Source organism: Mesoplodon bidens, assembly GCF_964165515.1.
Source record: "Mesoplodon bidens genome assembly, chromosome: 6".
Classification (NCBI taxonomy): Eukaryota; Metazoa; Chordata; class Mammalia; order Artiodactyla; family Ziphiidae; genus Mesoplodon; species Mesoplodon bidens.
Genome location: NC_138162.1, coordinates 117,970,899 through 117,996,902, shown reverse-complemented (window position 1 = coordinate 117,996,902; position 26,004 = coordinate 117,970,899). Strand labels below are relative to the sequence as shown.

The following is a 26,004-nucleotide window of genomic DNA, read 5'->3' as shown; positions in this document are numbered from 1 at the left end:
ACCTGTCCTCAGGAGACTTCTGGTGAGCATGGAGATGAACACTGACAACAGAAAGGAAACGTTTGGATGAAACATAACAAGGCTTTCATGAGAAAGCAAGCTCTCAGCTTTGAAGACAAGGTCATCTTTACACGAGCTATACTGTGTGTGTGTGTGTGTGCGTGTGTGTGCGTGTGTGTGTGTGTGTGCGCCACTAGCAGGACCCTGGAGGAAAACAAAAAAGGACTTTGAATATGCTCTAAAGTCAACATTAAGAGTCCGCAATGCTTATGCCTTTTAAAATATGAATCATGGCAAGAAAAATCTGGACACAGAGTAACAAACAGTTATAGATTAACTTTTTCTTCAGGAGAATAATTTTTGCTTTAAAACTATAAATCAAAGCAATCTATTCACTCAAAAATTTTCTTTGTGCCAGTTTCAATTTTCCTGTCATTGCAATTTTAGGGTCAGAATTCGGATTCATTTTGACCCTTGTAGGTTTTTGCTTGTCAGTGTTTTAGCTGAAGAATTTCAGGGGGTTTTGCGTTTGATGGCACACCTCCGCCCTAGTATGACAGAGCAAGAACACAGCTCAAGATGCTGTGAAAGTCTATGCATCCTGATGCCCCTGGCAAAGGGCAATCAAAAACGACAATTGCAAATGTTTTCCTTGGCTACTGTGGGTTTTTTCCAGCTTTGCTGAGACAACATTGTGTAAGTTTAAAGCGTAGCATGTGATGATTTCATAGACGTCTATTTTGCTAAATGGTCAACACAATAAGGTTAGTTTACACATCCTCCTTCTCACAGAATCACCATTTTTGTCCTTATCGTTATGGGGAGAACACCTACTCTCTACTCCCTTAGCCACTTTCAAGTGCGCCATACAGTACTGTTCACTGTAGTCACCATGACGGATGTTAGGTCCCCAGGACTTATTCCTCTTGCAACTGGAGGTCTGTGCACTTTGACTGTCATCTCCCCCTTTCCTCCATCCCCCGCCCCCGGTTGTTTCTACGAATTCAGCTAGTTTGGATTCCATGTATGTGAGATCTTACCGTATCTGCATTTCTCTGTCTTATTTCACTCAGCATAATGCCTTCAAGATCCATCCATAGTGTCACAAATGGCAGGATTTCCTGCTTTTTGTGGCTGAGTAATATTCCACTGTGTGTGTATCATATTTTCTTTACTCATTCCTTTGTTGATGGACACCTAAGTGGTTTCCCTGTCTCAGCGATTGTGAATAATGCTGTAATGAGCATGGGGGTGGAGATAACTCTCCAAGATAGCAATTTCATTTCCTGTGGATAAATACCCAGGAGTGGAACTACTGGATCATATGGCAGCTCTATTTTTAATTTTTTGAGGAACCTCCGTAACGTTCTCCACAGTGGCTGCACCAGTTTACATCCCCACCAACAGTGCAGGAGGGCTCCCTTTTCTCCACTCCCTCTCCAGCATCTGTTTTTTTTGATGATAGCATTTTGACAGGTGTAATATCTCACTGTGGTTTTGATGTGCGTTTCCCTGATGATTAGTGATGTGGAGCATCTTTTCGTGTGCTTCTTGGCCATCTGTACATCTTCCTGGGACAAATGTCTGTTCAGGTCCTTGGCCCATTTTCTCAACCAGATTATTACCTGGTTTACTGTTCAGTTGTGTGAGTTCCTGATACATTGCAGGTATCAACTCCTCATCAGGTTTACGGCTTGCAAATATTTTCTCCCATGCTATAGGTTGCCTTTTCACTGTGTTGATTGTTTCCCTTGCTCTTCAGAAGCTTTTGAGTTTAATGTAGTCTCACTTGTTGGTGTTTGACTTGGCTACTGTGTTTTACATAGAAAAATCAGAAAGCAAAAATATTCTCTGACGCAAATGGAAATGAGTAGTTTTAACAAAAATTGTCTTAAGTTGTGTAAGAATTCACCAAGGAAAAGCAGTGCCTCCCAGGTAACAATCTCTAACAGTGCAGTCCACTTGCCAAGTCCTAACTGCAACAAGCTACTTCCCTACCCACACACTCTTAGAACAACTGTGTTTATTTTATCTCAGTTAACATATATAATTTCCAGATCATGCCTGTGAGATCCTGGGCAAGGGGAACTATTTTTAACCTATATGCCTAACTCATGGTAAAGCTGCATACAAGACAAAATGAATCTTTGTGAAACACTGGGTGCTATTTAGACTAGGCCTCCTCACCTGTCCCAGGCCTTACTCACCACCAATATGATGTGAGCTGTAGGGTGTGTGTAGACCTTCTTTACAGAAGTGGAGGGAGTTTCCCTCTATTCCTAGCGGCTGAGTTTTCCTTTATTTCCCCTAGAAGCAGTCATTGAGCATTTACTAATTCATGCTCATGGTGACTTTGTAGAAACCTTTCACTAATAACAAGAATCAATTGTACATCATAAAAACCTATAAGACTGCTATGGTTCATCATGTCAGATTTTTCTGTTAAACCATAGGATAGGAATTATCTAGAAATTCCTGCCCCTAATAGGACAAGAAAGAGAAATAGATATGATGATTCTAAAAAACAAATCAAAATTCTCCGAATTTGCAGAGGACATTATTAATATATCTCAAAATCCAAGGTAATCAAGCAAAAGCATTATTAAAAATTATGAGAGTTCAATAATTTTTCTGGATACAACGTCAACATAAAATTCAACATCACTTCCGGGTAAGACGGCGGAAGAGTAAGACGCGGAGATCACCTTCCTCCCCACGGATACACCAGAAATACAGCTACACGTGGAACAGCTCCTACAGAACACCTACTGAATGCTGGCAGAAGACCCCAGACCTCCCAAAAGGCAAGAAACTCCCCACATACCTGGGTAGGGCAAAGCGGAGAGATTCCCGCACAGAGGATCGGTGCCGAGCGGCACTCACCCGCCCGAGAGGCTTGTCTGCTCGCCCGCCAGGGCGGGCGGCACTGGAAGCTGAGGCTCGGGCTTCGGTCAGAGCGCAGGGAAAGGACTGGGGCTGGCGGCGAGAACTCAGCCTGAAGGGGGCTAATGTGCCACAGCTAGCCGGCAGGGAGTCAGGGAAAACTCTGGAGCTGCCGAAGAGGCAAGAGACTTTTTCTTCCCTCTTGGTTTCCTGGTGCGCGAGGAGAGGGGATTAAGAGCGCTGCTTAAAGGGGCTCCACAGACGGGCGCGAGTCACGACTGAAAGCGCGGAGCCCAGTGACGGGCGTGGGACGCTGGGGCTGCTGCTGCCGCCGCCAAGAAGCCTGTGTGCGAGCGCAGGTCACTGTCCACACCGCCCTTCCGGGAGCCTGTGCAGCCCGCCACTGCCGGGGTCCCGGGATCCAGGGGCGGCTTCCCTGGGAGAACGCACGGCGCGCCTCGGGCTGGTGCAACGTCACGCCGAACTCTGCCGCTGCAGGCTCGCCCCGCACTCCGTGCCCCTCCCTCCCGCCCGGCCTGAGTGAGCCAGAGTCCCCGAAGAGGCTGCTCCTTTAACCCTGTCCTGTCTGAGCGAAGAACAGACGCCCTCCGGTGACCTACACGCAGAGGCGGGGCCAAATCCAAAGCTGAGACCCAGGAGCTGTGAGAACAAAGAAGAGAAAGGGAAACCTCTCCCAGCAGCCTCAGAAGCAGCGGATTAAAGCTCCACAATCAACTTGATGTACCCTGCATCTGTGGAATACATGAATAGACAACAAATCATCCCAAATTGAGGAGCCAGGAGTCAGTGCTGTGCCTCTGAGGTGGGAGAGCCAACTTCAGGACACTGGTCCACAAGAGACCTCCCAGCTCCACATAATATCAAGCGGCGAAAATCTTCCAGAGATCTCCATCTCAACACCAGCACCCAGCTTCACTCAACGACCAGCAAGCTACAGTGCTGGACACCCTATGCCAAACAACTAGCAAGACAGGAACACAACGCCACCCATTAGCAGAGAGGTGGCCTAAAATCATAAAAAGTCTGCAGACACCCCAAAACACACCACCAGACGTGGACCTGCCCACCAGAAAGACAAGATCCAGCTTCATCCATCACAACACAGGCACTAGTACCTTCCACCAGGAAGCCTACACAACCCACTAAACCAACCTTAGCCACTGGGGACAGACACCAAAAACAACGGGAACTACGAACCGGCAGCCTGCAAAAAGGAGACCCCAAACACAGTAACATAAGCAAAATGAGAAGACAGAAAAACACACAGCAGGAGAAGGAACAAGATAAAAACCCACCAGACCTAACAAATGAAGAGGTAATAGGCAGTCTACCTGAAAAAGAATTCAGAATAATGATGGTAAAGATGATCCAAGATTCTATTTCCCAGATCCAAAATCTTGGAAATAGAATAGACAAAATGCAAGAAACAGTTAACAAGGACCTAGAACTAAAGATGAATCAAGCATCGATTAAAAACACAATACATGAAATAAAAAATACTCTAGATGGGATCAATAGCAGAATAACTGAGGCAGAAGAACGGATAAGTGAGGTGGAAGATAAAATAGTGGAAATAACTGCTGCAGAGCAAAATAAAGAAAAAAGAATGAAAAGAACAGAGGACAGTCTCAGAGACCTCTGGGACAACATTAAACGCACCAACATTCGAATTATAGGGGTTCCAGAAGAAGAAGAGAAAAAGAAAGGGACTGAGAAAATATTTGAAGAGATTATAGTTGAAAACTTCCCTAATATGGGAAAGGAAATAGTTAATCAAGTCCAGGAGGCACAGAGAGTCCCATACAGAATAAATCCAAGGAGAAATACGCCAAGACACATATTAATCAAACTGTCAAAAATTAAACACAAAGAAATCATATTAAAAGCAGCAAGGCAAAAACAACAAATAACACACAAGGGAATCCCCATCAGGATAACAGCTGATCTCTCAGCAGAAACTCTACAAGCCAGAAGGGAGTGGCAGGACATAATTAAAGTGATGAAGGAGAAAAACCTGCAACCAAGATTACTCTACCCAGCAAGGATCTCATTCAGATTTGATGGAGAAATTAAAAACTTTACAGACAAGCAAAAGCTGAGAGAGTTCAGCACCACCAAACCAGCTTTACAACAAATGCTAAAGGAACTTCTCTAGGCAAGAAACACAACAGAAGGAAAAGAACTACAATAACGAACCCAAAACAATTAAGAAAATGGGAATAGGAACATACATATCGATAATTACCTTAAATGTAAATGGACTAAATGCTCCCACCAAAAGACACAGATTGGCTGAATGGATACAAAAACAAGACCCATATATATGCTGTCTACAAGAGACCCACTTCAGACCTAGAGATGCATACAGACTGAAAGTAAGGGGATGGAAAAAGATATTCCATGCAAATGGAAACCAAAAGAAAGCTGGAGTAGCAATTCTCATATCAGACAAAATAGACTTTAAAATAAAGACTACTAGAAGAGACAAAGAAGGACACTACATAATGATCAAGGGATCGATCCAAGAAGAAGATATAACAATTGTAAATATTTATGCACCCAACATAGGAGCACCTCAATACATAAGGCAAATACTAACAGCCATAAAAGGAGAAATCGACAGCAACACAATCATAGTAGGGGACTTTAACACCCCACTTTCACCAATGGACAGATCTTCCAAAATGAAAATAAATAAGGAAACACAAGCTTTAAATGATACATTAAACAAGATGGACTTAATTGATATTTATAGGACATTCCATCCAAAAACAACAGAATACACATTTTTCTCAAGTGCTCATGGAACATTCTCCAGGATAGATCATATCTTGGGTCACAAATCAAGCCTTGGTAAATTTAAGAAAATTGAAATTGTATCAAGTATCTTTTCCGACCACAATGCTATGAGACTAGATATCAATTACAGGAAAAGAGCTGTAAAAAATACAAACACATGGAGGCTAAACAATACACTACTTAATAACGAAGTGATCACTGAAGAAATCAAAGAGGAAATTAAAAAATACCTAGAAACAAATGACAATGGAGACACGACGACCCAAAACCTATGGGATGCAGCAAAAGCAGTTCTAAGAGGGAAGTTTATAGCAATACAATCCCACCTTAAGAAACAGGAAACATCTCGAATAAACAACCTAACCTTGCACCTAAAGCAATTAGAGAAAGAAGAACAAAAACACCCCAAAGTTAGCAGAAGGAAAGAAATCATAAAAATCAGATCAGAAATAAATGAAAAAGAAATGAAGGAAACGATAGCAAAGATCAATAAAACTAAAAGCTGGTTCTTTGAGAAGATAAACAAAATTGATAAACCATTAGCCAGACTCATCAAGAAAAGAAGGGAGAAGACTCAAATCAATAGAATTAGAAATGAAAAAGGAGAAGTAACAACTGACACTGCAGAAATACAAAAGATCATGAGAGATTACTACAAGCAACTCTATGCCCATAAAATGGACAACCTGGAAGAGATGGACAAATTCTTAGAAATGCACAACCTGCCAAGACTGACTCAGGAAGAAATAGAAAATATGAACAGACCAATCACAAGCACTGAAATTGAAACTGTGATTAAAAATCTTCCATCAAACAAAAGCCCAGGACCAGATGGCTTCACAGGCGAATTCTATCAAACATTTAGAGAAGAGCTAACACCCATCCTTCTCAAACTCTTCCAAACAATATCAGAGGAAGGAACACTCCCAAACTCATTCTACGAGGCCACCATCACCTTGATACCAAAACCAGGCAAGGATGTCACAAAGAAAGAAAACTACAGGCCAATATCACTGATGAACATAGATGCAAAAATCCTCAACAAAATACTAGCAAACAGAATCCAACAGCACATTAAAAGGATCATACACCATGATCAAGTGGGGTTTATTCCAGGAATGCAAGGATTCTTCAATATACGCAAATCAATCAATGTGATACACCATATTAACAAGTTGAAGGAGAAAAACCATATGATCATCTCAATAGATGCAGAGAAAGCTTTCGACAAAATTCAACACCCATTTATGATAAAAACCCTGCAGAAAGTAGGCATAGAGGGAACTTTCCTCAACATCATAAAGGCCATATATGACAAACCCACAGCCAACATTGTCCTCAATGGTGAAAAACTGAAACCATTTCCACTAAGATCAGGAACAAGACAAGGCTGCCCACTCTCACCACTCTTATTCAACATAGTTTTGGAAGTTTTAGCCACAGCAATCAGAGAAGAAAAGGAAATAAAAGGAATCCAAATTGGAAAAGAAGAAGTAAAGCTGTCACTGTTTGCAGATGACATGATACTATACATAGAGAATCCTAAAGATGCTACCGAAAAACTACTAGAACTAATCAATGAATTTGGTAAAGTAGCAGGATACAAAATTAATGTACAGAAATCTCTGGCATTCCTGTACACTAATGATGAAAAATCTGAAAATGAAATCAAGAAAACACTCCCATTTACCATTGCAACAAAAAGAATAAAATATCTAGGAATAAACCTACCTAAGGAGACAAAAGACCTGTATGCAGAAAATTATAAGACACTGATGAAAGAAATTAAAGATGATACAAATAGATGGAGAGATATACCATGCTCCTGGATTGGAAGAATCAATATTGTGAAAATGACTCTACTACCCAAAGCAATCTACAGGTTCAATGCAATCCCTATCAAACTACCACTGGCATTTTTCACAGAACTAGAACAAAAAATTTCAAAATTTGTTTGGAAAAACAAAAGACCCCGAATAGCCAAAGCAATCTTGAGAACGAAAAACGGAGCTGGAGGAATCAGGCTCCCTGACTTCAGACTATACTACAAAGCTACAGTAATTAAGACAGTCTGGTACTGGCATAAAAACAGAAAGATAGATCAGTGGATCAGGATAGAAAGCCCAGAGATAAACCCACGCACATATGGCCAACTTATCTTTGATAAAGGAGGCAGGAATGTACAGTGGAGAAAGGACAGCCTCTTGAATAAGTGGTGCTGGGAAAACTGGACAGGGACATGTAAAAGTTTGAGATTAGATCATTCCCTAACACCATACACAAAAATAAGCTCAAAATGGATTAAAGACTTAAATGTAAGGCCAGAAACTATCAAACTCTTAGAGGAAAACATAGGTAGAACACTCTATGACATAAATCACAGCAAGATCCTTTTGGACCCACCTCCTAGAGAAATGGAAATAAAAACAAAGATAAACAAATGGGACCTAATGAAACTTCAAAGCTTTTGCACAGCAAAGGAAACCATAAACAAGACCAAAAGACAACCCTCAGAATGGGAGAAAATATTTGCAAATGAAGCAACTGACAAAGGATTAATCTCCAAAATTTATAAACAGCTCGTGCAGCTCAATAGCAAAAAAACAAACAACCCAATCCAAAAATGGGCAGAAGACTTAAATAGGCATTTCTCCAAAGAAGATATACAGACTGCCAACAAACACATGAAAGAATGCTCAACATCATTAATCATTAGAGAAATGCAAATCAAAACTACAATGAGATATCATCTCACACCAGTCAGAATGGCCATCATCAAGAAATCTAGAAACAATAAATGCTGGAGAGGGTGTGGAAAAAAGGGAACACTCTTGCACTGCTGGTGGGAATGTGAATTGGTACAGCCACTATGGAGAACAGTATGGAGGTTCCTTAAAAAACTAAAAATAGAACTACCATATGACCCAGCAATCCCACTACTAGGCATATACCCTGAGAAAACCATAATTCCAAAAGAGACATGTACCAAAATGTTCATTGCAGCTCTATTCACAATAGCCCGGAGCTGGAAACAACCTAAGTGTCCATCATCGGATGAATGGATAAAGAAGATGTGGCACATATATACAATGGAATATTACTCAGCCATAAAAAGAAACGAAACTGAGCTATTTGTAATGAGGTGGATAGACCTAGAGTCTGTCATACAGAGTGAAGTAAGTCAGAAAGAGAAAGACAAATACCGTATGCTAACACATATATACGGAATTAAAAAAAAAAAAAAAGTCATGAAGGACCTAGGGGCAAAACGGGAATAAAGACACAGACCTACTAAAGAATGGACTTGAGGATATGGGGAGGGGGAAGGGTAAGCTGTGACAAAGCGAAAGAGAGGCATGGACATATATACACTACCAAACGTAAGGTAGATAGATAGTGGGAAGCAGCCACAGAGCACAGGGAGATCAGCTCAGTGCTTTGTGACCGCCTGGAGGGGTGGGATGGGGAGGGTGGGAGGGAGGGAGATGCATGAGGGAAGGGATGTGGGAACAGATGTATATGTATGACTGATTCACTTTGTTATAAAGCAGAAACTAATTAAAAAAAATAAAAAAAAATAAAAAAAAATAAAAAAAAAAATTCAACATCATTTACTTCATTAAGCAATTATGTGTTAAGAAACAAAAATAATTAGCTTGAAATATCAATAGAAATGCAAATATGAATAATTTCAACAAAATCAAGTTTCTTGTTATTTGCAAAAACCCTACAAATCTTTACTAAGTCTTTTAGAAAAGAAAAACACATAATTAATTCAACAGATACATCATGTTAGTGACAGAAAGACAATTTCTCTAAATTGATTCCTAAGTTTAGTTATTTTAATTGAAAATTTAATAATATTTTTGAGATCCATATGATATTACTCTGAAATATCTCTAGAAGGATAAATGAGCCAGAATTGCTATGAACTTTGAAAAATGGAGAGTAATTCAGAGAGGTAGGTTGTGGATAATCCCAACAGAACAACAACGAAAACCAGAAGGCCACAAAAGTTACAAAAGTGTGACGATAGCAAAATCAACAGCGGATCCAATTGAAAAACCTTCTACTTATTATTATAAATACGTTCATCTGGACCGCCCATCACGCAGTCAGCAGATCCCTTCAGAACCACCTAATGTCCCTTGGCTCCGGCGCTTAACCTGGGCCCCGTGAACCTGATGCTCTGTGCCTTTCTCTACAGGCTGCCTTTGCTCCCAAACCCGAAATCCCAGACTCTGGAGCTGATCCTCTGCCTCCCTCCCTCCATTCTGCAGCTGCCGGACCATTTCTCTCACCTGCATAAACACCTCGCTCCCGCTCTGGGTTCTTCCAGGCACGGCCATCCGTGTACGTCCAGTCCCTCGCCCTCATTCACTGGATGTTTTCACATGCAGCTCATCACCCTCCCAGGATCCGAACACATCCAGGATGGCTTTAACTTCCAGAAAGATGATCTGCTTAACATCCTAGCACTTCAACTCGTTTTTCTCCTCATCTCCATAATTTGTCAAAGAAAAAGTACACCACACAGAATTCAACAGGCAGGGAAGCCTTTATGAAAGAGGAGAGAGACTGAACTCAGCTCCTCTGAAACAAAAGGCGGGCGAGGTCTGAGCCCTGGGATGTTCTAGAGGTCACAGGGGTGGGGGCCTTGGTCAACACCATGAGGACTTCTGAGACTGCTCATTGGTACTTAGGGTCCTGCCTGCCACAGAGGCTGGGAGACAGTGGCTCTATCTTTCCTGGCGATTATATTTCAAAGGGATGCATCCCAAGTCCTTGAGAAAGGCATTTCTGGACATTAAAACTGGCAGGTGGTTGGGAGAAGATTTATGTCTTGAGGGGAAAAGAAAGAATTTACAACTCCAAGTTTTCTGAAGTAAATGCTCTCAGAAAAAAAGAAAGAAAGCAGGAAGGAAGGAAGAAAAGAAGAAAGAAAGAAAGAAAGAAGAAAGAAAGAAAGAAAGAAAGAAAGAAAGAAAGAAAGAAAGAAAGAAAGAAAGAAAGAAAGAAAGAAAGAAAGAAAGAAAGAAGAAAGGAAAGAGGTCAAGGGCTTCTAATCAGAAGTTTGTCTGAGTTTTGGTCAAGCTGAGAGGATGCTAACACCTTCTTGGTTACTCTACCACCACTAACACTGCAGCTAACGTTCCCTGAAGCAGCTGTGCATTCAGGCGTGTTTTCAGGCTCATGGGTTGGTGCAGGAGGAAGCGGGGGCCTCAGAGCCCAGGAGCAGAGCCTCTGCTATGGGGAGGGGCCGCCCACCCCTGGGCAGGGGCATGGCCCCCCCCTCACAGCCCCTTCCCCAGGACTCTTCCTTCTGCTGGGGTCTGGACTGAGGTATGAGGCAGATGCACCCCTGGGCTGAGCAGCTGGGGTCTGTCAAGTGGACTAAAGTGGAGTCTGCTTTCCCCTGACGCTCCGGGGACACAGCTAGCGGCAGGAGCTGAGCTCTGCTGAAGAGGTGAGAGGACCACATCTATGACATCTCCTGAGGTCAGGGAAACCTCTCCACGCGCACATGCACAGAGAGGCTCCTCAGGGGGTCACAAAAGGGAGGGGGCGCTACCCCATAATATGTGTTGTCAAATCGCCTGTTAGCCTCCGCGCTGGAATCCATCTTGGCAAAAAGACATGCACACATCCCGGGAGGGCCCTGAGACAGGTCAGATGTGGGAAAAGAAGGGAGGTGATTGGCCAGAGGAGAACAGAGACCTGGGAGACCTGTCCCATGGAAGTGATTTAAATCAGCTCTCCTCATTCAGGACTCCTGCACTCTTCTCTGGATGTGTATTTGTGCTTTGCTTCTGCTCTAAATAAATCGCTTCTTTTTTTCTCTTTGCACATACTGTGCTTCCAATAAACTCTGTGCCTGCTTTACAATGTCTCTTTGTGGAATGCTTTCTCCAAAGAAGACAAGGACTGGGACCCTCTCACCTGCTGACATCAGGACCACAGCAGTTACTTTTGTCTTAATGTACATTTGTTGTAAGTCATATCAAACCGTACAGTAAGAAAGACACATGGCCAATTCAAACAGGAATCAGCTTGGCGTTCAGGAAAGCCTTTGGTTGGTGGGGTAGGAGGGGTGGTGGAAGAAAGACCACATTCTTCACACCTCTGTATTTTTTTTTTTTTTTTTTTTTTTTTTTTTTTTTGCGGTAGGCGGGCCTCTCACTGCTGTGGCCTCTCCCCTTGCAGAGCACAGGCTCCGGACGCGCAGGCTCAGCAGCCATGGCTCACGGGCCTAGCCGCTCCGCGGCATGTGGGATCTTCCCAGACCGGGGCACGAACCCGTGTCCCCTGCATCGGCAGGCGGACTCTCAACCACTGCGCCACCAGGGAAGCCCACACCTCTGTATTTTTATTGAGTCCTTTTGAAGAAAAATCTGTAGTTGTAGCATCAAGAGGAGAGACAGGAGGTACCTCGCCATGTCAGGGGCTTCCCTGTGACTTCCATTTGAGTTAGAACTGTTCCCTGCCTGCTGGAAGCATCACAGGGACAAGCCTGCACGCTGGCTTTGATGCCTGGACACTGAGTTCTTCCTACCTACAGGGTAGCAGTCTCACGACTCTCCAAATACGCCTCTTTTCCAGGCTGTGACAAGGACCTGCTGATCGACATCCTGACCCAGCGCTGCAACGCCCAGAGGCTGGTGATTGCGGAGGCCTACCTGAGCACCTTCGGCAGGGTGAGTCCCTCCTTCCCCACCCCTTTCCAAGGAAGTTCCTGAGAAGGCTCAGAACTGGTACCGTTACCCTTTTCAGCCTCCGATTACAAAGGCTTCTGACTTCACCAAACAGCAGAAACAGTTCTGCCCCAAATGTGTTGCACAGAATGTCGGAAAGAGACACATCAAATGTGCCTGTGATCCCACCAGCCCTTTCTCAAAATTGTTCAGCTTCATGAAGTAAAAGTTCTGACAGCCCGACACCACCAGTTAGTCCAGTTAGGCTAAAAACACCCCTGCGTCAAGCTCTAGGGAAGGTGCACAAGGGGCTGATAATCCAAGGCCCCCAAATAAGAGCTTTTCCTGCATTTCTCCAGAGGTCCTCACCCACCTCTCTCAACCCAAGCAAATTCCCCACTAGCTTTTCTTCCCACAGGTGCAGTTAGAGCCCATTAGAAAAGAATGGCACTTAAAAATAGTTTCAGGCAATAAAACTACCCACAGTGCTTTAAAGTAATCACACCCAATTTCAAAGCGAGTGCCATTAAAGCTTTCTTTTGTTACGCATTTAAAGCACAGACTCAGAACAAAAACTCTTCAGGCCAAAAGGACCTGGAATAGCAATTTCTTTGTCAACTGAGCTTTATCGATGAAACACCATCATAAATCTTTTTCTGTAACGTTAGTCCTTAAAAACTTAATCTCCAAACCTCAGTCTCAACAACTACAGTACGCAAAACAAAGGTATACCTCTGCTTTAGAATGAATGACGAGTCCAAAAAGCCACCACTACTCATGAAATTGGCTGAATTAAGCCGTAGTTGGAAACCAGTTTTGCTTTTTTTCCGGGTAAAACTGTTACTTTTCTTATGTTCCTATGACACCAGTGCTAGTTTTCTTTTGAAAGAGAATGTAAAAGCTATACAAGTTGCAGCATTAGTAATCCAATATTGTTTTAATATGCATACTGCCATAAGAGAGGTCATTTTTCAGTAAATTTTTAACCCAAAACTTTGCATACAGCTGTGCTTTTCATAGATCAGGTTAACTTAGGTAACAGCATTATCACTCTCTACAAAATTACTCCCAAACAGATTAAAATAATTAAGAAATGAGGTGCTTACAACACATCACACAACAGACCCTCCAGGGTAGAGCACGCGCCACACGCCCAAGGTCTCAGAGTGGCCAGAGCCCCTGTGCTGAGGCCCCTGGGCACCGAGGAACTTAGGGACCCTTGGACGAGCTGATAGGGCCTCTCTGCTCTGAAATGCCCCGTCAGACATCAGTTACCGGGTCTCATAGTCACTTTTCTTGTCGCGTGTCCCTGGCTCACACTGTCCTGATTTGGGCCTTCGCCATGTGGTACCCAGATGGATGTGGAAATGCCCCTCACCCCCAGAGCTGCTGCCCCCCAGCCCTTCCCCTGGGTACCCCCCAAATTGAAGCCAGAAAGAGTCCAAATCTAAAACTCCACTTTCCTGCTTTCATCCCTGAGCGTTAATCTCAATTCCCCTCACAAATACCCATCTGGGCACCGAATTCAACCCACCTGCCCACAGGCTCACCGAGTCCCCCAGCCCCTCTCTGCTCCGCACCTCAAGCCAGCTCACCACCTCCTGCTTCATCTACCGCGTCAAAGGCAGGCCCTGCAGTCTGCAAACTGACAGCGGGCTGCCTGGCCCGCCTGGTGCTCCGTGTACTCCAGGGCCCGGACCTGCACAGGCAGGCCACCCTAGACATGCATCCCTGACACCATTGCACCACATTCTCTCCAGCTGCTGCCCCATCCTCTCCTGCAGGCGCCCAGGTCAGGTGGTCATGCTGTCCTCTTCCCCACCAGGTGTTCGGTTTTACTTACCTCCTGACCCCTCGACCATCACCTCCTGGAAATCAGGGACCGGGTTACTGGCCGCCATCCTTCCCTCCAGAGTCCTGCCTGGGTCTGACACAGAACAGGCACTGCATTTATAGAATTCCACTCTGCCTCTAAAAAAAAAAAAAAAGGAGAAAAAGAAAAACATCACTTTAGAATCCAATAGTTAAAAAGAACATTCACAAATTGCCTAAATTTCCCTTTTCCCTCATTCCCTGCTCTGGCTTCCCCGGGTCACCCTGCGTGACCTTGGTGAGGGCTCCTTGACCTCCCCTACTGCTCACGTTCAGAATGATTTCTTCCACCTGGACAAGGTTTGTCTTCTGCTAGCCTTCCCTTTCTGCGGGAGAGTTTATAGATTTCTTGTATGTTAATCATTGATATTCTTATATTTTTATTAATGTGAATAATCAAGATTAGAGGGAATTATTTTCTTAGCTACTGAGTAAGGTACAATTCTAGGCATGTTCCATAAATACCTATTATTATATAATTGACTCCTGTCTAACAGCTCCCAAGTTCAAAAAGGAGGTAATAGAAATGCTAAAGGAATTAAGAAAAATTTCGATAGAAATGCAGATCACTGTAACAAGCAACTAGAAACTACAAAGAGAAGCCAATCAAAATTAGACAGCTCAATTGCTGAGACAAAAACTGAGCTAAAAGCAATGAATAGCAGACTAAATAATGCAGAAGAACAAATAAGTGATCTGGAAGATAGAATAATGGAAATCATCCAATCAGAACAGCAGACAAAAAGACAAATAAAAAAAAAAGCAACATACGAGGTCTATGGGATAAAGTGTGCCAACCTATGCTAAATAGGGATCCCAGAAGGAGAAAAAAGAAGAAAGGGGATTGAAAATGTATTTGAAGAAATTATGGCTAAAAACTTCCCAAACCTAAAGAAGGAAATAGATATCCAGGAACAGGAAGCACAGAGGGTCCCAAACAAGATGAATGCAAAAAGATTCACACCAAGGAATATCATAATTGAAATGGCAAAAGTGAAAGACAAAAAGAGGATTTTAAAGGCAGCAAAAGAAAAACAAAGAGTCGTATACAAGGGAACTCCCATAAGGCTATCAGCTGATTTCTCTGCAGAAAGTTTGCATGCCAGAGGGAGTGGCAATATGTATTCAAAGTCCTGAAAGGGAAAAATCTGCAAACTTGGATACTCTACCCAGCATGATTATCATTTAGAATAGAAGGAAAGATAAAGAATTTCTCAGACAAGAAAAAGCTAAAAGAATATAGCAATGTTAAATCCATCCTAAAAGAAATATTGCAAGGTTTTCTCAAAATAGAAAAGAAACAACAATCTATAAGAAAGGGAAAAACATAACAGGAAAGGCAAATATATAAAAGGACTGAAAATCACTTAAATAGGCCAATACATAGATTAAAAAAATCAAAAATTTTTGTAAAAGTGATTGTAACTACAATTAACAGCAAAAGAATAAACATGAAGATAAAAATAGGATGTCAAAATTACAAAATGTGGGAAGGCGAGTAAGAAAATGTAGATCTTTTAGAACGTGTTTGAGCTTATATGACTATCGGTCTAAAGCAAGTAGATATGGTTAAGGGTTAAAGTACTTGAAAATCAGGGTAATTACAAATCAAAAACATACAAGAGATTCACAAAAACCAAAAAGAAAGGAGCTCAAGCATAATACAAAAGAAAATAATCAAATCGCAAAAGAAAAAACAAAGAGAAGAAAGGAACAAAAAAGAAATACAAAATCAACTGGAAAACAAAGTTTGAAATGGCAATAAATACATACTTATCAAAAATTACTTTAAATGTCTATAGACTAAATGCTCTGTTAAAAAGACACGGAGTAGCAGATTGGATAAAAACAAGAACCTACAATATGCTGCCTACAAGGACTCACTTTAGGGCACAAGTCACAGAGATTACAAGTGAGGGGACGGAAAAGATATTTCATGCAAATGGAAATGACAAGAAAGCAGCGGTAGTTATACTCATGTCAGACAAAATAGACTTTAAAACAAAGGCCATAAAGAAAGACAAAGAAGGACACTATATAACAATAAGAGGATCAATACAAAAGGATATTCCACTCATTAACATATATGCACCCAATATAGGAACACCTAAGTACATAAAACAAATGCTAACAGATATGAAGGGAGAAGCTGACAAAAATACAATACAGTAGGAGACTTTAACACCCCACTGACATCAATGGACAGATCTTCCAGACAGAAAATCAATAAAGCAACAGAGACCCTAAATGACACAATGGAACAGTTTAACTTAATTGACATCTACAGGACACTACATCCAAAAAAATACCAGAATACACATTCTCTAGTATACATCACATACTAGGAACAAAACAAGCCTCAAAAAATTTAAGAGGAGAGAAATTATTTCAAGCCTCTTTTCTGACCACAACGGCATAAAACTAGAAATCAACCACAGAAAGATGGGGAAGATATCACATGGAGACTAAACAACATGCTACTGAAAAACCGATGGGTCAATGAGGAAATCAAAGAGGAAATCAGAAAATACCTTGAGACAAATGGTAATGAAAACACAGCCTTACAAAATCTATGGGATGCAGCAAAGGCAGTTACAAGAGAGAAGTTCACAGTGATACAGGCCTTCCTCAAGAAACAAGAAAAATCTTAAATTAACAACTTAACCTACCACCTAAAAGAACTAGAAAAAGAAGAAAAAACAAAACCCAAAGTTAGCAAAAGGAATGAAATATTAAAGATCAGAGAGGAAATAAATAGAGATAATCAAGAGAAAAAAAAATCAGTAAAACCAAGACCTGGTTTTCTGAAAGGATAAAAAAAAATCAACAAACCTCTAGTCAGGCTCACCAAGAAGAAAAGAGAGAGAACCCAAATAAACAAAATAAGAAATGAAAGAGGAGAGGGCTTCCCTGGTGGCCCAGTGTTTGAGAGTCCACCTGCCAATGCAGGGGACACAGGTTTGTGCCCCGGTCCGGGAAGATCCCACATGCCGCAGAGCGGCTAGGCCTGTGAGCCATGGCCACTGAGCCTGTGTGTCCAGAGCCTGTGCTCTGCAATGGGAGAGGCCACAACAGTGAGAGGCCTGCATACTGCCAAAAAAAAAAAAAAAAAAAAGAAATGAAAGAGGAGAAATATCAACTGATACCACAGAAATACAAAAAAAAAAATTGTAAGAAAATACTTTGAACAGTTATATACCAACAAATTGGACAACCTAGAAGAAATAGGCAAGTTTCTAAAAACATACAACCTGCCAAAATTGAGCCAATAAAAAACAGATAAATTGAACAGACTGATACTAGAAGTGAAATAGAATCCGCAATTTACGTTCCCTTTTCTCCACACTCTCTCCAGCATTTGTTATTTGTAAATTTTTATTGATGGCTATTCTGACTGGTGTGTGGTGATACCTCATTTACATGACAGCCACATGTAAATCAATGAAGTTAGAACACTCCCTCACACCATACATAAAAATAAACTCCAAATGGCGTAAACTTTATATATAAGACATGGTACCATAAAACTCCTAGAAGAGAACATAGGCAAAATATTCTCTGACATAAATCCTAGCAATATTTTCTTAGATCAGTCTCCCAAGGCAAAGAAATAAAAGCAAAAATAAACAAATGGCACCTAATCAAACTTAAAAGCTTTTGTGCAGCAAAGGAAATCACAAACAAAACAAAAAGACAACCTATGGACTGGGAGAAAATATTTGTAAATGATGCAACAGACAAGGGCTTAATTTCCAAAATATACAAACAGCTCATAGAGCTCAATATCAAAAAAAAAAGAAACCCAATCAAAAAATAGGCAGAATACCTAAATAAACATTTCTCAAAAGAAGACATACACATGGACAATATGTATATGAAAAGATGCTCAACATCACTAATTATTAGAGAAATGCAAATAAAAACCACAATGAGGTATCACCACACACCAGTCAGAATAGCCATCAATAAAAATTTACAAATAACAAATGCTGGAGAGAGTGTGGAGAAAAGGGAACGTAAATTGTTGCAGCCACTATGGAAAACAGTATGGAGGTTCCTCAAAATACTAAACATAGAGTTACCATACAATCCTGCAATCCCATTCCTGGGATTGAAAACTTTAATTTGAAAAGATACATGCACCCAATGTTCACTGCAGCACTGTTTACAATAGCTAGGACATGGAAATAACCTAAATGTCCAATAACAGATGAATGGATAAAGAAGATGTGGTATATATATACAATGGAATATTACTCAGCCATAAAAAAGAATGAAATAATGTCATTTGCAGCAACATGGATGGACCTAGAGATGATCATACTAAGTGAAGTAAGTCAGACAGAGAAAGACAAATGTCATATGATATCACTTACATGTGGAATCTAAAAAATAATACAAATGAACCTATATAGAAAATAGAAACAGACTCACAGAATAGAAAACAAACTTATGGTTACCAAAGGGGAAAGGGAGTGGGGGAAAGGGATAAATTAGGAGTTTGGGATTAACAAATACACACTGAATATATAAGATAGACAACAAGGGTTTACTGTATAGCACAGGGAACTATATTCAACATCCTGTAGTAACCTATAACTGAATCACTTTGCTGTATACTTGAAACTAACACAATATCATAAATCAACTATACTTCAATATAAATAATTTTTTAAAAAATTTACTTACCACTGCACAGTGACAAAGCAGCTTGCACAAGTGTTTTTATAATAGATTATAAAATTGCCCAAGTATTTCCACAATGAATATCAGTGAGGGTAAAATGAAGACAACCTCTAAGTTACACTTTGTACAGGCCTATTTCCACAATGAATATCAGTGAGGGTAAAATGAAGACAACCTCTAAGTTACACTTTGTACAGGCCTACATCACAGAGTGTTTCAACAGCAAGTATTTTTTTATGATAATAGAAAAGGCATAGAAGCTAAAAGCATGTAACACTATTCCCCTGAGCATAGTCAGACATACTGCTAGTCACCCTTCTGTGTCTTGCCCCTGAGTGCACACAATTAGATAAAGGCAAAAAGAAGAAAGGAAAAGGAACCACCATGCTACTTTCAGTTTAAATGGAGCTGTCGGAACTGCTGCGGCGTGGCCCACCTGCAGCCCCCAGGAGCTCAGAGCAGCTCGGTTTGAACAGCATGTACTCCTTAGCCTAATGCAGGGCCAAGCTGTGAGGTCCATAGCGTCCCTTTAGGGCAAACAAGAAAGCAGAGGCAGTCCAGCTGGGGAAAGGCACACTCCAAAGGGTGCATTGGCAAAGCTATGTCTATCCCTCCCAGAGAGAATTTAAGACTCTATCTAGAGAATGTGTTTGAAGGCTCCTCTCTGAACTTTCAAAGTTTAGCTACTTAAACATATTATTCAATATGTATCTTCGCAAATGAAAGTGATAATGTTCTTCTGATGTCCTGAAAAACCACTGTAGCACTCTTTGCCCATTTGCAGTGCAAGGGCACTGTAATTCCTGAGTTCCAGCCCCTCCGTGAAATCAAAGTGCGTGCAGATGGGGACTGTTGCTTGTTTTTCCTTGAGCAGCCAATGCCTCCAAACAAACAACTGAGGAAATACGAGTGGACTTATTCGTTCATTATTTTATACCAATGCTGTGTAGCCGGTACCGTGCTATGGCTGGGGAAACTGCCATGAATAAAACAGACCAAAAGCCCTGCCAGGGTCTTTACCCGGTGAGACAGTGAAAAATTAGTAAAACATGTCCTGTTAGAAGGGACTACTGCTCTGGAGAAACGATGAAGCCTGGTGAGAAGGACAGGGAGTGTTGGCGGACCAAGTGCACAGTAAGTCCCCCACATGCGAACGAGTTCCGTTCCCAGAGCACGTTCGCAAATCCAATTTGTTCATAAGTCCAGCAAAGTTAGCCTAGGAATCCCACTGACACAGTCGGCTATATAGTATGTACTGTCATAGGTTTCTAATACTCTTCACACAAAGAATACATACAAAACAAAGAAACACAAAAAATAGAGAAACGCTTTTTAATCTTACAGTACAGTCCCTTGAAAAGTACACTAGTCCAGTACAACAGCTGGCACACAGGGGCTGGCATCGAGGGAACAGGCAGGAAGAGTTACTGACTGGAGGGGGGAGAGGAGGTGGGAGATGGTAGAGCTGAAGGGTCCTCAGCAACAGGAGACGGAGGGCAGGCTGCAGTTTCACTCCCGCCTGACGCTGAAGGCACAGGTTCTGGGTCCTTGCTGGATTCACTTCTATCTACTCTCTTGAAAGAACGACCCAGTGATGTCTGGGTAGTAGCTCTTTGTTTTCTCGTCATAGATGACACGGTAGCACGGAATTGCATTCTGATCGGCTGCTGCAACCTTCACGTACCGTTCTGCGTTCGGGTTCTGTGCTTCAGAAACTAACAGCGCCTCCTCAAACGGAGAAAATCCCCTTGCCGTTTCCTGCGGCGTGAACCTCTTCGGTTCTTCAGTTACTTCTTCTCTCTCTTTTTCCTTTCTCTGGGCACAGTCGCATCTCTGCAAGTTCACAACGTGAACGTTCGTACGTAGACTTACTGTAATTGTAAATGGCCTGACGATGGCAGGCGAGCCACGTGCTGGGCTAGAGAAGGAACATTCAAGCTACAGGGAGGAGAAAGCAATGGCCCTGAGGGGGCAGGTCTGCTGTGCCAGGAGCCACCGGAAGCCCAGGGAGTGGAGGGGGGTCGGGAGCAGGGAGAGGAGGGGCAGGAGGTGAGGGCACAGATTGGCCAAGGGGACATCGTGTGCCTTGGTGACCATCGCATAAAACACCTGCATGTTTGCTTATCCCGAGCTCAGCTGCACAAAAGTAGCTGTAACTCATCCTGGAGTTTGGAGTGGGAAAGGGTGTTTCTGCAGGGGAGTGACTAACTGACGGGCATTTTTCCAGGAGGTGTTTTCCAGTCAGGTGTGTGTGGGGAGGACAGGTGTAAGGGCAGAAGGGGACTAAATCAGAGGCTGCTGCATTGACGTAAGGAGCCATGACGGTGCCGAAGCCAGGGTTACGGCGGTAAAAGTGGGACAAAATCGTCAGTTTCTGGATGTAAGTTAGAGACCATAGAATTTACTGACAATGGATATTGGTAACGTGTGAGAAATGCAGTGTAAAAGGCAAACTTCTGGGGTGCAGAGAGCGAACGAGACAGAAAGAGGGGAGAGAGGAAACAGCTAGTATCAGCCATGTTTAATCCGCAGCAAATTACCTAATATTTGGGGGGGGGGAGACATTTTGAGTGCCTCGTACCTCCCAGAAAATATTTTAAGAATTCCACCTGAGGGCTTCCCTGGTGGCGCAGTGGTTGAGAGTCCGCCTGCCAATGCAGGGAACACGGGTTTGTGCCCCGGTCCGGGAGGATCCCACATGCCGCGCAGCGGCTGGGCCTGTGAGCCATGGCCGCTGAGCCTGCGCGTCCGGAGCCTGTGCTCCGCGGCGGGAGAGGCCACGACGGTGAGAGGCCCGCGTACCGCAAAAAAAAAAAAAAAAGAATTCCACCTGAGTTAAATATAATCTGTTAAGGCCAATGCTATGACGTGGGTGCTGTTAGAATTCTCACTGTACAGACGGGAAGCAGACACAGAAGTAAGGGCACCTACCTGTCACCTCACAGCTGATGCTCGGCCAGGACCAGAACCACACGCCACCCCCAGGCCTGGGCACGACCGGTTGGTATGACGCCTGGCACTGCCTGTTCCACCAAACTTCCCTGACTTCCTCGAGGTACCTTATGAAAGCAGTCTGCTAGAGCCATGTACGCACGCACGCACGCACGCACGCACGCGCACGCACAGACGCACGCACGCCCACGGGCGCTCCAAAGCAAAGCTCCCCCGCGCCATCTAGCGGCCGCGCTGATCCCTATCAGCAGTGGAAACCGCACAGGTGTTCAGGGTCAGCGCCCAAAGCGATCACAGGTGAAGTAAGGGAAGATGCTGTTATGAATGTTTGGGAGGGATACGGACCCAAAAAGTGACTGAAGATCAATTGGAAGACTTTGCAGTGCCCAAGCCATTGCCTTTATCTTTTACGTTTAATCAGTAAATTCAGGGCTTTCTCCTCCCACATTTATTCCTTTATTCTCGCACTTGTTCACACGTTCATTTATACATTATATACCACGTACTCTGCACATTTGAGTACTCAGCACTGTGCCAGAGTGAGATGATGGATTTGGGGACATTTGTGAGAAAGTCCATGTCTGATAGACGTTGGGGGCACATAAATGCATATAATATGGTCATTAAATCTAGTGTAATAAGTGCGAGAGTGGAGCAACCGTGGCAAAGAAATAATCAGCTTCCCCGAGGGTCAGAGGAAGGCTCGCAAAAGTGATGATAATTCTAACGTTTCTACCTTTCCATCAGCTGCCAGGACCCTTTACTCTCTACATAAAAGTCTATTCCATTGGTCTGTTTGCATTTAAACCTTCAAGGCACTGCGCTGGATTTAATTTTTTGTTTTTTGTTTTTTGGGTTTTTTTGGTATTAGGACAGCACTAGTCACATAAAATAGAGAAGTCTTTCATCTGCTGCTTTCTACAAGATTTTGTGTAGAGTTGATTTTACTTCCACCTTAAACGTTTCATAGATTTTTTTTCAAATGATTTCACCTGGGTCTAGAGATTAAGCGTGTGGGTTAATTGTGAATCCAGTTTTTCAAAATAAATATAAGGAAATTTTGACTGAGTTTGAAATTCTCCTTGAGTTTATTCTGGTAATTTGTGTCTGTCAAGGAACTGATCCATTTCAACTAAATTTTAAAATATAGTGGTGTATCTTTGAATTATGGTTTTCTGCAGATATATGCTGAGGAATGGGTTTGCTGGGGAGAAGGTAGCCGCTCAGTTCCAAAGGCCATCTGCTGGTAGAATTCTTGAGGGAAAATCAATCTTTTCTTACAAAGTCTTCCACTGACTGAATGAGACCCACCCACATTGTGGAGAGTAATCTGCTTTACTCGAAGCCCACTGATGTAAATGCTAATCATCTAAAAAATACCTTCACAGGATGTGGTCCATATATACAATGGAATACTGCTCAGCCATAAAAAAGAATGAAATCATGCTATTTGCAGCAAAATGATATGATAGAGATTGTCATACTAAGTGAAGTGAGTCAGAAAGAGAAAGACAAACACCATATGATATCATTTATATGTAGAATCTAAAATACAACACAAATGGCATTATCTATTAAACAGAAACAGACACACAGACATAGAGAACAGACTTGTGGTTGCCAAGTGGGAGGGGGGTGGAGGAGGGACGGATTGGCAGTTTGGGATTAGCAGGTGCAAACTATTACATATGATGGATAAACAACAAGTCCTACTATAGAGCACAGGGAACTATATTCAATATCCTGGGATAAACCATAATGGAAAAAAACAGGAAAAAAGAATGCATATACATGTATAACTGAGTCACTTTGCTGCACAGCAGTAACTAACACAACATTGTAAATCAGCTATACTTCAATTAAAAAAAATTTTTTTAATACCGTCACAGAAACATCTAGAAGAATGTTTGACCAAATATTCGGGTGCTGTGGCCCATCCAAGCTGACATAAAATTAACCATCACAAATGGCATCTGAACTCTTATCTCCATGCCACTTGTCCTTCCTTGTGTAACTGTGTCTTGTGTCCTCTGATCCTGTAAGGCCATTCTGATATCTTATCTAAATTCTTAGAACTCTCTTGAACTACTGCTTTAGGATCTTATAAAGTGAAAAATGAAGATCAGAGCCTTTGAAAGCATTAGCTCACATTTTTACTTACGCTACGTCTGGGTTTATGGGATGTTGGTCCTCTTGAAAACAGAAACCCTGTGTTATTTTTCTCCAGCTCCTACCACCATGTCTGGGAAAGAGTAGAAATAAACACCCATTGAATACACTGCCATCTTTCCTTCAAAAAAGATGTATTGAGCTCGTGTGAGCATGAGAACAAAGCCTTCACAAGCTCAGATGTTCATGTCAGATTTATCCATTGCTATCACCTGTCTCCTAATAGCACCGTCAGGACTATTTGGTAAAGGGATTAGAAACAGTCGATGGTGAACAATGAGGGAATTAACTAGACTACCAGCTCCATGAGGAAGCGACCTTATAAGTCTTATATCTACTCCAAGCACCTGCCACAACTCCAGACACCTATTAACTGCTCATTAAACAAATTGCACTGACCTGGGCGAAAATTCAATAGAGTCTCTGTTACCAATTACCACCTTGTGGATGATGCTTTTATTTGTTAAAAAAGAAAACCCACAGTATAGGAAACGTGCTGCCGATTATACTAAATAAAATGAAAATTATGACTATTTCGTTTTTATTGTAACAAAGCTTATTTATTATGCCTTATTGAATTATATTATTGAACCAAGTCAGAACTAAAATGTTGTGTATTTCAACATAAAACTGAATATACACTCTACATTTTAGCAAGAAATGGTAAATTCTAAATATCTTTCAGATATCTTTGTAACCCTACAAAAAATAAATTGAGCATATATGTTTTTAAACATCCACTCTACATGAGTGAAAGGAAAGTCACATTAAAACGATCAATTTCATGCTCTTGTACCTGTATTTCAAGGCCAAAAATCCAGCACCTTATTTTTCCTTCTAAGCATTTAATTTTCAATATTTTCAGTAAGTATATTCATGTGACTATCTGAAGAAAGTTCTAAGACTACTTAATTCATTTATACAAGCTTTTTGGCAATAGTATAACCAGAAACTCTTTGCTAAAAGACATTGCTATAATGATAAAATAAAATGCATATTTTCTTTAAGGACTTTCTTTCATTAATTCCACACAAGAAAACTAAGCACTCCCAACTAAAATGCTTTCAGGTTTCAAATTTTATTTATTTTCATAATGAGATGAGAAGAGGGGTCGGGTTGGGATTAGGGAAGGAGTATCCTTCTGTGTTTACGTGACTAGAATATCCATACAGATGATGTCTCATGCAGAGATGTCATCACATCAGTCATTTTCAAACCCTCAAGTCCACGATCTCATGTAATCCATGTACACACATGTGAACTAAAACCAGACTAGTTATTATGTGAAGTGACGTGGAAAAGGAAATCATACTAGAAGACTTTCTGCAATTATCCCATTTCTCTCATAAAACTGGTAAGCGATATAATGAAGGTATTTGTTTTTCCTCCACAGGACCTGGTTAGTGAGCTGAAGGAGAAGCTTTCCGATCACTTCAAGGAAGTCATGGTGGGCCTCATGTACCCACCACCCTCCTACGATGCCCACGAGCTCTGGCATGCCATGAAGGTAGAGGTCGGAAGAGAAAGTATTTCCATAGTGCGGGACCTGCCCTATGATGCTGCTATGTGTGATCAGGGAGGGGAGGGAACTTCTGCTCAAAGAAGAAATGAAAGAAATGCTGGGGGGGTGTCAGGAAAGGGGGGACCTCCAGAGCCCAGCAGCAGAATCAGTCGATTCTCCTGTTGTGCAAACTCAGACCCACCAACCCCGCTCTGTGCCAGTCTGCCAAAAGGAAAGCTTCTGGGGCTGTTTGGATTTGTCTCTCCCCAGTATATCTTCACACATTAAGAGGAAATATTATAATTCATGTGAATCTCTTTACACTGTGGTATAAATTGGGCTCATAAAGTAATGAGTCAGCGGTAATACTGAGTCAGAGACAAAATATAGATGACATCTATACTTTTGTGACCCTAAATTAATCCTTTA

At 42.0% G+C, this 26,004-nt stretch overlaps 1 protein-coding gene across 1 annotated transcript in view; it reads left to right on the top strand.

Annotated features, from left to right (window-relative positions):
* ANXA10 (annexin A10) overlaps positions 1-26,004 on the top strand; it is a gene marked incomplete at both ends in the record, with an annotated part of 72,019 nt that overhangs the window by 29,877 nt on the left and 16,138 nt on the right. The window contains 2 exons of the mRNA XM_081237234.1: positions 12,304-12,398; positions 25,468-25,581. Of these exons, the coding sequence (XP_081093360.1) occupies positions 12,304-12,398; positions 25,468-25,581 (209 nt within the window). The remainder of the gene's footprint in view (positions 1-12,303; positions 12,399-25,467; positions 25,582-26,004) is intronic.